Source organism: Haliotis cracherodii, unplaced genomic scaffold (assembly GCF_022045235.1).
Source record: "Haliotis cracherodii isolate W230 unplaced genomic scaffold, xgHalCrac1.p SCAF_7, whole genome shotgun sequence".
Taxonomy (NCBI): domain Eukaryota; kingdom Metazoa; phylum Mollusca; class Gastropoda; order Lepetellida; family Haliotidae; genus Haliotis; species Haliotis cracherodii.
This window is the reverse complement of record NW_027266330.1, coordinates 28,203,280-28,219,271: the sequence shown is the minus strand read 5'-3', so window position 1 is coordinate 28,219,271 and position 15,992 is coordinate 28,203,280. Positions and strand designations below refer to the sequence as shown.

Here is a 15,992-nt window from a genome sequence, read left to right as displayed (position 1 = left end):
TGATGTAACGTGGGGTACTGGAGGTAACGTGGGGGTAACATGGGGTACTGGAGGTAACGTGGGGTGCTTAATGTAAAGTGGGGTACAGGAGGTAACGTGGGGTACTTAAGGTAACATCGGGGTAACATGGTGCACTGGAGGTAACATGGGGTACTGAGGGTAACATGGGGTGCTGGAGGTAACGTGGGGTACTGGAGGTAACGTGGGATGCTGGAGGTAACGTGGGGTACAGGAGGTAACGTGGGGGTACTGGAGGTAACGTGGGGTACTTGAGGTAACGTGGGGTGCTGGAGGTAACGTGGGGTACTGGAGGTAACATGGGGGTACTGGAGGTAATGTGGGGTACTGGAGGTAACGTGGGGGTACTGGAAATAACTTGGGGTACTTGAGGTAACGTGGGGTACTTAAGGTAACGTGTGGGTAACATTGGGTGCTGGAGGTAAAGTGGGGTACAGGAGGTAACGTGGGGTACTGGAGGTAACGAGGGGTACTGGAGGTAACGTGGGGTCCTGGAGGTAACATGGGGTGCTGGAGGTAATGGGGGTGCTGGAGATAACGTGGGGTGCTGGAGGTAATGTGGGGTACTGAAGGTAACGTGGGGTGCTGGAGGTAACGTGGGGTGCTTGAGGTAACATAGGGATACTGGAGGTACTAGAAGTGACATCATTGTGCTGTTTTTTTGGAAGACTTGGCATACATCAGTAAAATGTGTTTTTTAGGTAATTGCTTTTTAATTTTCTAAGCTTGAGAGCATTATGTTCCTGTTTCAGACAACAAATCTTATGTGGAAACTAATCCAAAGTTTATAATTTGTTTGATTACAGCTGTGAAACCATCCAAGTTTGAGACTGTGATTAGACAGTACCTGCGGGACCTCCCGGACCTGTCAGTATCCAGGCAACGGGAGAGGTTGCCCTGGGGGGTGCCAGTTCCAGGAGATGAGGCTCAAACAGTAAGATCAGGGTTAGAATAAGTCTTGGCAACCCATGCTTGCTGTAAGAGGTGACTATGCTTGTCGTAAGAGGCAACTAACTTGATCGGGTGGTAAGGCTTGCTTGACTTGTTTGATGCATGTCATTGTATCCCAATTGTGTAGATCGATGTCAGAACAGGTCACCAGTACCTTACACTGGTTTTGTTTCTTTGTTCTTTGATGCCTCACTCTGCAACATTCCAGCTATATGAAAACAGGGGGCGGTTGGGAAGCCTAGTGGTTAAAGCGTTAGCTCGTCAAGCCGAAGACCCGGGTTCGATTCCCCATATGAGTACAATGTGTGAAGCACATTTTCTGGTGTCCCCCGCCGTGATATTGCTGAAATATTGCTAAAAGTGGCGTAAAACCATACTCACTCACTCACTATATGAAGACAGTCGGGACCAGACAATCAGGATACAATGACACGCCATCAATCAAATCACCAGACGTAATCCATCAAGTTGCACAACCAACATACATTGTTTGGGACATATCATTATCTCACACTTTCATTAGAGCTGAATAAACGTCATCAGATGGTCAGATTCTGACTCTGTCCTGACCATGTGACTCTGACATCTGAGTATATGACCATTTGACTCTCATCTGACCATCTAACTCTCATCTGACCATCTAACTCTCATCTGACCATCTAACTCTCATCTGACCATCTTACTCTCATCTGACCATCTAACTCTCATCTGACCATCTAACTCTCATCTGATCATCTAACTCTCATCTGACCATCTAACTCTCATCTGACCATCTAACTCTCATCTGACCATCTAACTCTCATCTGACCATCCAACTCTCATCTGACCATCTAACTCTCATCTGACCATCTAACTCTCATCTGATCATCTAACTCTCATCTGACCATCTAACTCTCATCTGACCATCTAACTCTCATCTAACCATCTAACTCTCATCTGATCATCTAACTCAGATCTGAACATCTGACTCTCATCTGATATCTGATCATGTGACTCTGATCTGACCAAGTGACTGATCTGACCATCTGACTCTAATCTGACCATCTGACTGATCTGACCATGTGACTGACCATCTGACTTACCATCTGACTGATCTGACCATCTGACTCTAATCTGACCATCTGACTCTGATTATCTGACTGACCATCTGACTGATCTGACATCTTACACCGATCTGACCATCTGAATGATCCGACATCTTACTCTGATCTGACATCTTACTCTCATCTGACCATGTGACTCTGACCATCTGACTGACCATCTGACTGATCTGACCATGTGACTCTAATCTGACATCTGACTTTGATATGACATCTGACCATCTAACACTGATCCGACCTGGCTAATTGCGTGTCACTGTCTGCGAGGATGTGAGACATTTCTCCTGCTGTCAATCTCTAGCTCACCTAGCTAAGGCTTCTGACCAAGTGACTGATCTGACCATCTGACTCTAATCAGACCATCTGACTATGATTATCTGACTGACCATCTGACTGATCTGACATCTTACACTGATCTGACCATCTGATTGATCCGACATCTTACTCTCATCTGACATCTTACTCTCATCTGACCATGTGACTCTGACCATCTGACTGACCATCTGACTGATCTGACCATGTGACTCTAATCTGACATCTGACTTTGATATGACATCTGACCATCTAACACTGATCCGACCTGGCTGAATGCGTGTCATTGTCTGCGAGGATGTGAGACATTTCTCCTGCTGTCAATCTCTAGCTCACCTGGCCAAGGCTTGATTGTATACAGGCTGCCATTAAATGTCTGGAATATTGTGCTGCAGCAGGTCAATGAATACACAACTCTGCAACTATCATGTCTGTCTGCTTGTAGATCTATGTCTGGTTGGACGCCCTCATCAACTATCTGACCGTGGCTGGTTACCCTGACAACCTAACAACATGGCCACCTACGTCTCAGATCATTGGCAAGGATATTTTAAAGTAAGTGAGACTTACATCCCATCACTGACCCAAATCATTGGTACGGATATTCTAATGTAAATAATTATGATTAGGTATCCATGGTAACAAGCTACTTCAAAATGATTGGAACTGGTTGGAAAGATAACATGACAGTTGTATAATGCAACAGTTGTCTGTGACAAGTTGCCTCCTTCGGCTGTATAAGGATCCACTGGTCTCGCTTTAAATCACATTTCTTTCCAATAAATATCCCTTGACAGTAAAAGCTTCACTGAAGTGGTTGGTGTCTACACATGAGCCTGACATGTGAAGATCTGGGGTAGAATAGGTCTTCAGCAACCCATGCTTGCTATAAATGGCGACTATGCTTGTCGTAAGAGGCGACTATCGGGATCGGGTGGTCAGCCTCGCTAACTTGGACGCTGCATGTCATCGTATCCCAATTGCGTGTATCGATGCTCATGATGGCAATCACTTGATTGTCTGATCCAGACAAACAAAACACATGTGCCAAATTTGAATATTTGGCATTACCTGCTACTTTTAACTGACACACCAAGAACTAACTGAATTACACTTCAAATCACCCCGTGAAGATTTGGGTTAGAATTGGTCTTCAGAAACCCATGCTTGTCATATGAGGTGACTAATACGATTGGGTGGTCAGCCTCGCTGACTTGGATGAAGCATGTCATCGTATCCCAATTGCATGGATCGATGCTCATGATGTCAGTCAATGGGTTGCTTGTTTTCTGACTGCTTGTATTTCACCGTATGCGACAGCTGACACACATCAGGCAGCACATGAATAGAAGAATTATATTTTATATATTACCTGGTTTAAAAAATACTCGAAGACTGGGTGGAAGGGAAAATATATGTATTTCATATCCAAAGAAAACTCTCCAATATTAGGTGTATTGATAGCATCTGAATAAACAAACAGTGGTTTTAAAAATCATCTGGAGTGCTCAATCTTGGCTGTGCATGTGTACATCTTTCTCCGGTAGGTTCCATGCAGTGTACTGGCCTGCGTTCCTGATGGCCTCTGACCTCTCCCCTCCGACACGCCTGCTGTGTCACTCCCATTGGTTGGTAGATGGTAGAAAGGTAGGTACATGGTCAACCACAACTACCCTTGTCCATCACAAGGATCCTCCACTGTCCTCCCTCCTAGAGATCCCCCTGTCCTCCCTCCTAGAGATCCCACTATCCTCCCTCCCACAGATCCCACTGTCCTCCCTCCCAGAAATCCCACTGTCCTCCCTCCTAGAGATCCCCCTGTCCTCCCTCCTAGAGATCCCACTGTCCTCCCTCCTAAAGATCCAACCATCCTCCCTCCTAGAGATCCCATCGTCCTCACTCCTAAAGCTCTTGGTTAAAATCAATATAAAGAGGTATCTACTCTACAGTGGGACTACATCAAATTTTAAAACACAGTAGGTTTACCTCCTAATTACACACTGGGATATTAGCTGGCGTGTGGCATCACAGAACACACAAACAGAACATAAAATGATCGAGACTCCTTTGCCTCCCATTCTCAACTTTTATGCACTGTGTATGCAATATTTTTCAGTTTACAATATATTTGCTCCCATTAACAAATACTTGTATAAAGGAGTGCAGTACGTCATGGCACGGCAGGACAGGGGGGCTGACCTTGTAGTGCTGGTCAGTGTTGACCGTGTGGGTTTGTGTTTCACAGATGTCCAAGAGCCTGGGGAATGTGGTGGACCCCAGTGACCGCATGGAGCGATACAGTGTGGATGGCCTGAGATACTTCCTGTTGAAGGAGGGGACACCACACTCAGATGGAAGTATGTCCTGCTTCGTACACGATGATGGTGATGGATGATGATGTTGAATGATTATGATGGATGATGATGATGGATGATGATGATGATGGATGATGATGATGGATGATGATGATGATGGATGATGATGATGGATGATAATGGATGATTATGATGGATCATGATGATATATGATGGATGATGATGATGGATGATGATGATGGATGATTATGATGGATCATGATGCTATATGATGATGATGGATGATGATGGATGATGATGGTGGATGATGATGATGATGATGGATCATGATGATATATGATGATGATGGATCATGATGATGATGATGGATGATGATGATGGATGATGATGATGATAGATGATGATGATGGATGATGATGATGAAGGATGATGATAGATGATGATGATAGATGATGATGATGGATCATGATGCTATATGATGATGATGGATGATGATGATGATGGTGGATGATGATGATGATGGATCATGATGATATATGATGATGATGGATCATGATGATTATGATGATGATGATGGATGATGATGATGGATGATAATGGATGATTATGATGGATCATGATGCTATATGATGATGGATGATGATGATGATGGATGATGATGGTGGATGATGATGATGATGATGGATCATGATGATATATGATGATGATGGATCATGATGATTATGATGATGGATGATGATGATGGATGATGATGATGGATGATGGATGATGATGATGGATGATGATGATGGATGATGATGATAGATGATGATGATGGATGATTGATGATGATATATGATGATGGTGGATGATGATGATGATGGATGATGATGATGATGATGATGGATGATCATGATGATGGATAATGATGGATAATGATGATGGATCATGATGATATATGATAATGATGGATGATGATTATATATGATGATTATATATGATGATGATGGAGGAGGATGATGATGATGATGATGATGATGATGATGATGATGATGATGATGATGGATGAAGGGTGATGATGATGATGGCTCGGGTGCCAGCCTGGGGCATGGCCTAATAACAGTTTACCAGGACAAGGCTGGATTATTATCATTATTAGGCTAAAAGAAATAATAGTCTTGGTGCTCAGGCACTGCCCACATCATCATAAAGGTCATTGCACATTTCGTTTTTGTTTCCATTTTCTTTTTTTTATTGTGCATTGTATTAAAGTATTAGCTAGCTTTGTGGAACAGTCCTGCATAATAAAGCTCAAATATTGTTGACCGTGGCATAAAACAACATTGATTCACTCAGTCACCGATCTGGAATTACGTTTTTCTCATTCACAAATTACTCCCCAGATTACACTGACCGGAAAGTGACGGAAACAATCAACAGCGGCCTTGTCAACACCCTGGGCAACCTACTCCACCGGTGTACATCGACCAGCATCAACCACGCCCAGGTGTTCCCTCCCCTAGATCCCCAGGCCATGGACACCCACTTCTCTGCCGAGGAAATACACATGTACAGCACACTGAAGACCCTGCCTGGTAGGTCGGACATGTTCACTGCAGAGATCTGTGTCGTTGCTGGTCAAGTTTTACATAAGCTCTCATGTTATTTGTTTCTTGGAATTTGTTATTTAGAATGTGGCAGTCATTCGAAAAAATAATAGACTTTTGAAAAAATATGTCAAGTGATCTCTTTAATTTATCATATAATGGGTAGGTTTCTCTGCAGGATAAAGCCAACGGATAAAAAACGGGTCATATGCGGATAGAGATGCAAATATCAAAGGTCAAGTAGGGACTTTCAGTGATTACAAACAAACACGGCGACACCCTTGTCATTCAGTGATCGAGTCAAAATTAACCATCGGGAATCTGGAGAGACTACTGGGATAATTGCTATCATTATCAAAAAATAGTCTAATATACTGAAACTCAGTGTCTAACTGTGACGTAGCTTAGGCATTTTAAGGAATTACCTTGTTTCGTTTTGTCACTGTATGTACATCTGACGGCACTTCGTAACGTTAAGACAGGACAGACAGACTCTAAGCAAACGTGACGTCTCAAGGATAGGGTTATAGTAGCTTCTCTTTGATAAAGGGCAATTAGCCTAGTGCTAAGGCTTGCTAAATACAATGTTTCTTCCAAATACAGGATATATACCATCCCCAAACTTACTCGTTTGATAACTTCTATTTATCATATAATGGGTAGGTTTCTCGGCAGGATAAAGCCAACGGATAAAAACGATATCCGTTGGGGTCATATGCGGATAGAGATGCAAATATCAAAGGTCAAGTAGGGACTACTTTCACTGTTTATAAACAAACATGGCGTCGCCCTCGTCATTTGGCGATCGAGTCAGAATTAACCATCGGGAATCTGGATAAACTACAGGGATAATTGCTATCATTATCAAAAGAACAGTCTAATACACTGAAAAGCAGTGTCTAACTGTGAAGTAGATAAGGCATTTTAGAAGTTTTTGGAGATATAAATTTCGAAACAATTTTGCGAGGGCACGAGGCCTAGCCAAGCGGGATCAGTAGCCATATCTGTGCTTGTAGACCTCTGCGGCTTGAAACCTTCTCCACACTCGCGTGATAACCTCTATGTATTATCAATGAGGGGGAACAAAAAAAAAGAAAAATATCAAGACAAGGGTTTCTTTAAATAGAGGTTCCCCTATGCATTGGCCCCTTTTAAATATTGTTATTACTGAAACTGGTTGTTTTTTGTGTAGATAGACGCGGGTTAGAATAGGTCCTCAGCAACCCATGCTTGCCGTAAAAGGCGACTATGCTTGTCGTAAAAGGCGACTTACTGAATCGGGTGGTCTGGCTCGCTGACTTGGTTGAAGCATGTCATCAATCCCAAATGTGTGGATCGATGCTCATGATATCAATCACCAGATTGTCTGGTCTAGACTTGATTATTTACAGACCGCCCTCATATAGCTGGAATATTGCCGAGTTCGGCGTTTAACAACAAAGAATCAAACCACCATGGCCTGTGATTGAACTTCATGTCAATATCTGCTGTGGAGGTCAGTTTTGGATGATGAATAAATATTTTTGTGTCTTGTTTTCAGATTCGGTGGACGAACACTACCAGACTCTGACAATATACAAAGCTCTTGACCAGCTGATATCTGTGCTGCATCAGGCCAATGCAATGTTTGACCACCACAAGCCATGGCAACTGGCCAAACAGATGGACCAATCCGAACATCTGAACACTGTTTTACATGTTGCTATGGAAACACTGAGGACTTGTGGGATACTTATGCAACCTGTGATACCAAATATGGCCGACCAGCTTTTGACTAAACTTGGTATAGGTACTGATAGAAGGACAATTGATAGTATTTATGAGGACTTTGTGAAAGACAAAGCAGTGAAACTTGGAACAGATACGTCTGTGTTGCTAAAAAGAGTAAAGTAATTTAGGAATTAGTGTTTTTTGTATCAGGGCCCACTTGCACAAAGCAAACTTAGCACCACGATTATCATAAGGGACCAACTATTTGATATTCTGAGTGGGTGTGGGGGAACAAGGATTTTGTATTGAGACCACATATTTTCTCAGCTACAGCTTCAGATATTTTTTAAAAATTAAAAATCTGAGCCCAAATATTTATTTTTTCTGAAAAACACATTGCAATAATGTAATTTTTGTGGCTGACAATTTCTTTTTCTTTTCTTTTTCAAACAATATGAATAATAATATAAAAAATTCAAAGTGTTTTTGTGACAATATATTTTTGTCCATAAAATCCAAGCCCCACTTCCCAGAATTATCAAATGGTCAGCCCCTAAGCCAATGTTAAATTATCGTGTTTAGATCATTGTAGCTCCATGATCACTTTGTGCAGGCGGACCTAGGACTGGTTTTATACAGACTGTGGGGGCGGTCGGGTAGCCTAGTGGTTAAAGCGTTCGCTCGTCACGCCGAACACCCGGGTTCAATTCCCGACATGGGTACAATGTGTGAAGCCCATTTCTGGTGTCCCCTGCCGTGATATTGCTTGAATATTGCTAAAAGTGGCATAAAACCATACTCACTCACTTATACAGACTGTGAAGTGTCATTTGAAATAAAATGTTTGTCTGTCCGACTGTCCACCCGACCATCTCTCCAGAGGGATATGTCATCTCCTGATGATGATTGTTGTCATTCCCCTGGCATATAATGTTGATATAGTGTTGATGCCTCATCTGTCCATCATCCAAACAATTCACACACTCACTCAACTATATACTCATCCACTCACTCACTCAACTATATACTCAACCATACCCTCACTCAACCACCCACTCACCCACTCACATAACCATACACTCACCCACTCACTCAACCACACATCCACCCACTCAATCAACCATACATTCAACCACTCACTCATTCATACACTCACCCACTCACTCAACCACACACTCACTCAACCACACACTCACCAACTCACTCAACCACACACTCACCCACTCACATAATCATACACTCACCAACTCACTCAACCACACACTCACTCAACCACACACTCACCAACTCACTCAACCACACACTCACCCACTCACATGATCACACACTCACCCACTCACTCATCCATACACCCGCTCACTCAACCATACACTCACCCACTCACTCAACCATACACTCACTCAACCATCCATTCACCCACTCACATAATCATACACTCACCAACTCACTCAACCACACACTCACTCAACCACACACTCACCAACTCACTCAACCACACACTCACCCACTCACATAATCACACACTCACCCACTCACTCATCCATACACCCGCTCACTCAGCCATACACTAACCTACTCACTCAACCATACACTCACCCACTCACTCATCCATACACTCACCCACTCACATAACCATACTCTCACCCACTTACTCAACCATACTCACCTACACCTAATCTATTATATGGTCTCTGGTGAAACGGGCTGTGCCAATTAAAAATCCAAAGGAGGGGGTTGTTCAGATATTTTTCTGCCGCTTCAGTCAGTTTGTCAGTCAGTAATATCATGAAAACAAATGCCACGGAGCAGCACCATTTTCCCAGCGGCTAACAAAACCTTCCAACAAAAACCAAGCACCAGTCAAATACCAGCTACAGCATGTGGCATGTAGATAATACATGCAGTCCAGGGCAGGCAAACAAGTGGGCGATAGCATGAGCAAGAATCCCTGACAGCAGTGTGTTTTGTTTGTTTGTTTAAGGCCGCACTCCGCAATATTCCAGCTGCATGAAGGCGGTCTATAAATATTCGAGTCCGGACCAGACAATCCAGTGACTGATATCATGAGCATCGATCCACGCAATTGGGATCGATGATATGCATCAGCCAAGTCAGCGAGCCTGACCACCCGATCCCGTTAGTCGCCGCTTACGACAAGCATAGTCGCCATTTAGGTCATATAGCTGGAATATTGCTGAATGCGGTATTTAACAAAAAACAAGCAAACAACTTAGTATACGATAATACCGTTATATAACGATACTGATATTTAGGTCCGTGTAGTGGCCGACCAGAGGGAAGGTGATGAAAAAACATTGTCCCAAGTTTTAGGTTCTACCAACAACAATTGTTCTTTGGACAACAAACCAACAAAACCTCGTGAACGTCCCTCTGACGTCAGGTAAATGCTGGATATTGTATGTTTGGAAGCCGTGTCCCGGGGCGACCTGGCGGTGTCCCCAGAATCGACGTGAAGTCAGTATGTTCACGGGGGCAAGGCTGGCCCAGTTGTCTAAGGCGCCGCGATTCCCTGTGTAGAATTGCGTCCCTTGTGCACGCCAGAAACCTATGAGTGTGGGTTCGAATCCCGGTTCGCTGCGATTATGTTTCTAGGTTTGTCAGCACCATACCCGTACTCGTGTGTTTCATCTGAAACCTGATTTACTTGGGCTTTCCTCCCACATTAAGCTGACACCCTGTGATATAACTGTAATACTGTTAAAAGCGGCGTTAAACCCAACTCATCCACGGTATGTTTACGCATCAGTGTGCACTCGTTTGCCGTTCACTGACGCCATCCAGGGCGTGTAGGCTGGTACACAGTTGACAGCTAATTCCTCTCGTCAAGCGGTCGGGGAAGAGGGGACCATTCACTGAGCCAGCTGAGTAATTCCCCCCGTCACATGGCGGGGAAGAGGGGCACCATCGCTGAGCCAGCTAGTTAATTCCCCTCGTCACATGGCCGGGGAAGAGGGACACATTCACAGAGCCAGCTAGTTAATTCCCCTCGTCACGCGGTCGGGGAAGAGGGGCACATTCACTGAGCCAGCTACTTAATTCCCCTTGTCACATAGCAGGGGAAGAGGGGCACATTCACTGAGCCAGCTAGTTAATTCCCCTTGTCACATAGCAGGGGAAGAGGGGCACATTCACTGAGCCAGCTAGTTCATTCCCCTTGTCACATAGCAGGGGAAGAGGGGCACATTCACTGAGCCAGCTAGTTAATTCCCCTTGTCAATTAGCAGGGGAAGAGGGGCACATTCACTGAGGCAGCTAGTTAATTTCCCTTGTCACATAGCAGGGGACGAGGGGCACATTCACTGAGCCAGCTAGTTAATTCCCCTTGTCACATAGCAGGGGAAGAGGGGCACATTCACTGAGCCAGCTAGTTAATTCCCCTTGTCAATTAGCAGGGGAAGAGGGGCACATTCAAGGAGCAAGCTAGTTAATTCCCCTCGTCATATGGTGTCTGTATTTATTTGTGGAATATGACTAGTCTGTGGTAACGAAGGAAATAATCACTGAACATCTGAATAAATAATATACATTAATAAATCAGAGATAACCATATTCCATTCATATTCTGTCATGCCATATTTATTAAACATATCTGCTTTGTAAATATTTCATCAAACGTGACAAGTAACATCACATCTGTTGCGGTCTTTTTAACATCCCAATGACATTATTCTTTATATCATCCAACCCAACAATGCAATTCGTGCATATCAAAATGCCTTCACCCACCTGTATGTATAATGATACGTAAATAGATTGTGGTCATTGTGGTTAAAACACCTGATACCCTTGTAAATATTTAATAAAATATGATGTATTACAAAACACGGGATACGTCTTTTTGAACATTGTACTGGCATTGTTTTGTATATAATACCAATCCAGTGTTTTATGAACCCAAACCGACAATGCAATCTTGAATATTGAATAAATTTGGACTTTATTTGTATATATACAACTCAAAATAGCTGTTTCACTACATCGGATACAGTTGCTACCCAGCCAAGGTACGAGTATGTTTTACGTCTACACATTTTGTTATTCATTTACGGTATTTTCAGTCTTTGCATGAACCATCTTTATGAACCCCTCGACAGCCACAGGGCAAGGGTAAAATATATTTCAAGGCCAGGGACAAGTCAGGGAATTTTAGGTAAAGCTGATATTCAGAAGAAAAATGTCAGGCAAAATTGCCCTTCGTCAGGAAAAACTGGATTTTGCAGGTCGAGTGTGTTTTGGTCTTTGCCAAAAAGAAGTTTGTTGTTTTCTTCTGACTGTTCACATCGGCAAACAAATTCTTATGTTTAATGGGAGATTTAATGTGGAATGAGAGGATGGAGGCCGTTTATCACTGAATGCATTCAATTTGTGTTTTTGTATTAAGGTTGATCAGTGAAAATCTGTCAGGGAAATGTCAAGGAATTTTTAACTCATGTCGCAGGGGCTACCCTGACTACAAATCGAATCTTATCAACTGTCCTAAAGTGCATTTGATCATGAGCATTGTCCAACGACAAATCTGATCCTCATCCTGAACTAGAATTGTGAACAGAGTGAGTGAGTGAGTGAGTGAGTATGGTTTTACGCCGCTTTTAGCAATATTCCAGCAATATCACGGCGGGGGACACCAGAAATGGGCTTCACACATTGGGTTCGAATCCCTGTTCGCCTCGATTATGTTTCTAGGTTTGTCAGCACCATACCCGTGCTCGTGGGTTTCACCTAAGTGGTAAACGTCTGAGACCTGCATCACTTCGGGCTCTCCTCCCACATTAAGCTGACACCCTGTGATATAACTGGGATACTGTTAAAAGCGGCGTTAAAACCAACTCACCCACGGTATGTTTACGCACCAGTGTGCATTCGTTTGCCGCTCAGTGACGCTACCCAGGGCGTGTAGGCTGGTATTGACAGAAAGCCCAGTGTCTCAGCTTTCATGGCACACGAGAGATCGTCTTTCTTCCTCCACGTCTGCCATTGTCTTGTCAGACCAGCAGTTCTCCATCCAATTATATTTGCATATTTTCCCTTTTTGCTGTATTGCGACGGTCTGTGAATTATGGACCTCCGACCACACAGGCCAGCGGTGGATACAAATATGAGAAACGCCCCGCGACGTGGGTATATGCCACGGCATTTCCGTGCATAAGACCCGTTGGGTCGCACGGCCGGGGATGACAGGCACATTCACTGAGCTATCTGGCCAGTTCCCCTCCTTACGCGGCCGGGGAAGAGAGGCACATTCACAGAGCCAGCTAGTTCATTCCCCTTGTCACACGGTCAGGGAAGAGGGGCACATTCACAGAGCCAGCTAGGTAATTCCGCTTGTTACACGGTCAGGGAAGAGGGGCACATTCACAGAGCCAGCTAGTTAATTCCCCTTGTCACATGTCGGGGAAGAGGGGCACATTCACAGAGCCAGCTAGTTAATTCCCCTTGTCACACGGTCAGGGAAGAGGGGCACATTCACAGAGCCAGCTAGTTAATTCCCCTTGTCACACGGTCAGGGAAGAGGGGCACATTCACAGAGCCAGCTAGTTAATTCCCCTTGTCACACCGTCAGGGAAGAGGGGCACATTCACAGAGCCAGCTACTTAATTCCCCTTGTCACACGGTCGGGGAAGAGGGGCACATTCACAGAGCCAGCTAGTTAATTCCCTTTGTCACACGGTCGGGGAAGAGGGGCACATTCACAGAGCCAGCTACTTAATTCCCCTTGTCACACGGTCAGGGAAGAGGGGCACATTCACAGAGCCAGCTAGTTAATTCCCCTTGTCACATGTCGGGGAAGAGGGGCACATTCACAGAGCCAGCTAGTTAATTCCCCTTGTCACACGGTCAGGGAAGAGGGGCACATTCACTGAGCCAGCTAGTTAATTCCCCTTGTCACACGGTCAGGGAAGAGGGGCACATTCACAGAGCCAGCTAGTTAATTCCCCTTGTCACACGGTCAGGGAAGAGGGGCACATTCACAGAGCCAGCTAGTTAATTCCCCTTGTCACATGTCGGGGAAGAGGGGCACATTCACAGAGCCAGCTAGTTAATTCCCCTTGTCACACGGTCGGGGAAGAGGGGCACATTCACTGAGCCAGCTAGGTAATTCGAAATCCCCTCGTCACACGAATAATCAGTCTCGATTGTCTGCAGAAGCAGATTCCATTAGGCGCAAAAGCCAAGTGAAACCTTTGCTTGAAATCTAACTCACTAGTTTTAATATGTATAAAATTTGTATTATTCTTTATGTACATGATACTTGTATTGATCTTAGTAGTAAAGTATTTATCACTGCCACTATCTAAATGCCTTCGAGCAACTGCATTATCTATTTGTGGAATATGACTAGTCTATGATAACAAAGGAAATAATCACTGAACATCTGAATAAATAATATACATTAATAAATCAGAGATAACCGTATTCCATTCATATACTGTCATGCCATATTTATTACACATATCTGCTTTGTAGATATTTCATCAAACGTGACAGGTAACATCACATCTGTTGCGGTCTTTTTAACATCCCAATGACATTATTCTTTATATCATCCAACCCAACAATGCAATTCGTGCATATCTAAATGCCTTCACCCACCTGTATGTATAATGATACGTAAATAGATTGTGATCATTGTGGTTAAAACACATGATACCCTTGTAAATATTTAATAAAATATGATGTATTACAAAACACGGGATACGTCTTTTTGAACATTGTACTGGCATTGTTTTGTATATAATACCAATCCAGTGTTTTATGAACCCAAACCGACAATGCAATCTTGAATATTAAATAAATTTGGACTTTATTTGTATATATACAACTCAAAATAGCTGTTTCACTACATCGGATACAGTTGCTACCCAGCCAAGGTACGAGTATGTTTTACGTCTACACATTTTGTTATTCATTTACGGTATTTTCAGTCTTTGCATGAACCATCTTTATGAACCCCTCGACAGCCACAGGGCAAGGGTAAAATATATTTCAAGGCCAGGGACAAGTCAGGGAATTTTAGGTAAAGCTGATATTCAGAAGAATAATGTCAGGCAAAATTGCCCTTCGTCAGGAAAAACTGGATTTTGCAGGTCGAGTGTGTTTTTATCTTTGCCAAAAAGAAGTTTGTTGTTTTCTTCTGACTGTTCACATCGGCAAACAAATTCTTATGTTTAATGGGAGATTTAATGTGGAATGAGAGGATGGAGGCCGTTTATCACTGAATGCATTCAATTTGTGTTTTTGTATTAAGGTTGATCAGTGAAAATCTGTCAGGGAAATGTCAAGGAATTTTTAACTCATGTCGCAGGGGCTACCCTGACTACAAATCGAATCTTATCAACTGTCCTAAAGTGCATTTGATCATGAGCATTGTCCAACGACAAATCTGATCCTCATCCTGCTCTAGAATTGTGAGAGAGTGAGTGAGTGAGTGAGTATGGGTTTACGCCGCTTTTAGCAATATTCCAGCAATATCACACATTGTACCCATATCGGGAATCGAACCCGGGTCTTCGGCGTGACGAGCGAACGATTTAACCACAAGGCTACCCGACTGCCCCATTGTGAACAGAACAATGCCGATCAAATCAAAGGCGCGTTTGACTTCAAACATTATTGCAGGAGGGAGTTTACTTTTACAATGATGAGAAAGTGAGTGAGTTGGGTTTAACGCGGCTTTTAACAATATTCCAGTTATATAACGCGTGTTAGCTTAATGTGATAAGAAACCCTCAGTGATGCAAGTCTTGGACGTTTACCGCTTTGGTGAAACCCACGAGCATGGGCAAGGTGCAGACAAACCTACAAACATATTCAGAACCGGGACTCTAACAAAAAAACATATGTTTCTGGCGTTTCTAGAACCCATATCTGCACAGCGACTTGCGGCGCCTATGAGGACTGGGCCACCCGTACCCCTTTACAATTATGAATATTAATTGATGTAGCACTCCATTATCCCCATCGAGCAGTATTTGTTGAAG

General features: G+C 43.5%; 1 protein-coding gene across 2 annotated transcripts in view; it reads left to right on the top strand.

The window, feature by feature from the left end:
- Positions 1-8,803, top strand: part of LOC139447556 (methionine--tRNA ligase, mitochondrial-like) — a 32,345-nt gene extending 23,542 nt beyond the window's left edge. Inside the window, exons 7-12 of one of the 2 annotated variants that reach the window (XM_071228959.1) lie at positions 825-952; positions 2,827-2,936; positions 3,929-4,028; positions 4,627-4,738; positions 6,079-6,270; positions 7,823-8,803. In XM_071228959.1, the coding sequence (XP_071085060.1) occupies positions 825-952; positions 2,827-2,936; positions 3,929-4,028; positions 4,627-4,738; positions 6,079-6,270; positions 7,823-8,175 (995 nt within the window). In that variant the 3' untranslated portion in view covers positions 8,176-8,803. The remainder of the gene's footprint in view (positions 1-824; positions 953-2,826; positions 2,937-3,928; positions 4,029-4,626; positions 4,739-6,078; positions 6,271-7,822) is intronic. The other variant, XM_071228960.1, reaches the window with a different exon arrangement.
- The last annotated feature ends 7,189 nt before the right edge of the window (positions 8,804-15,992 follow it).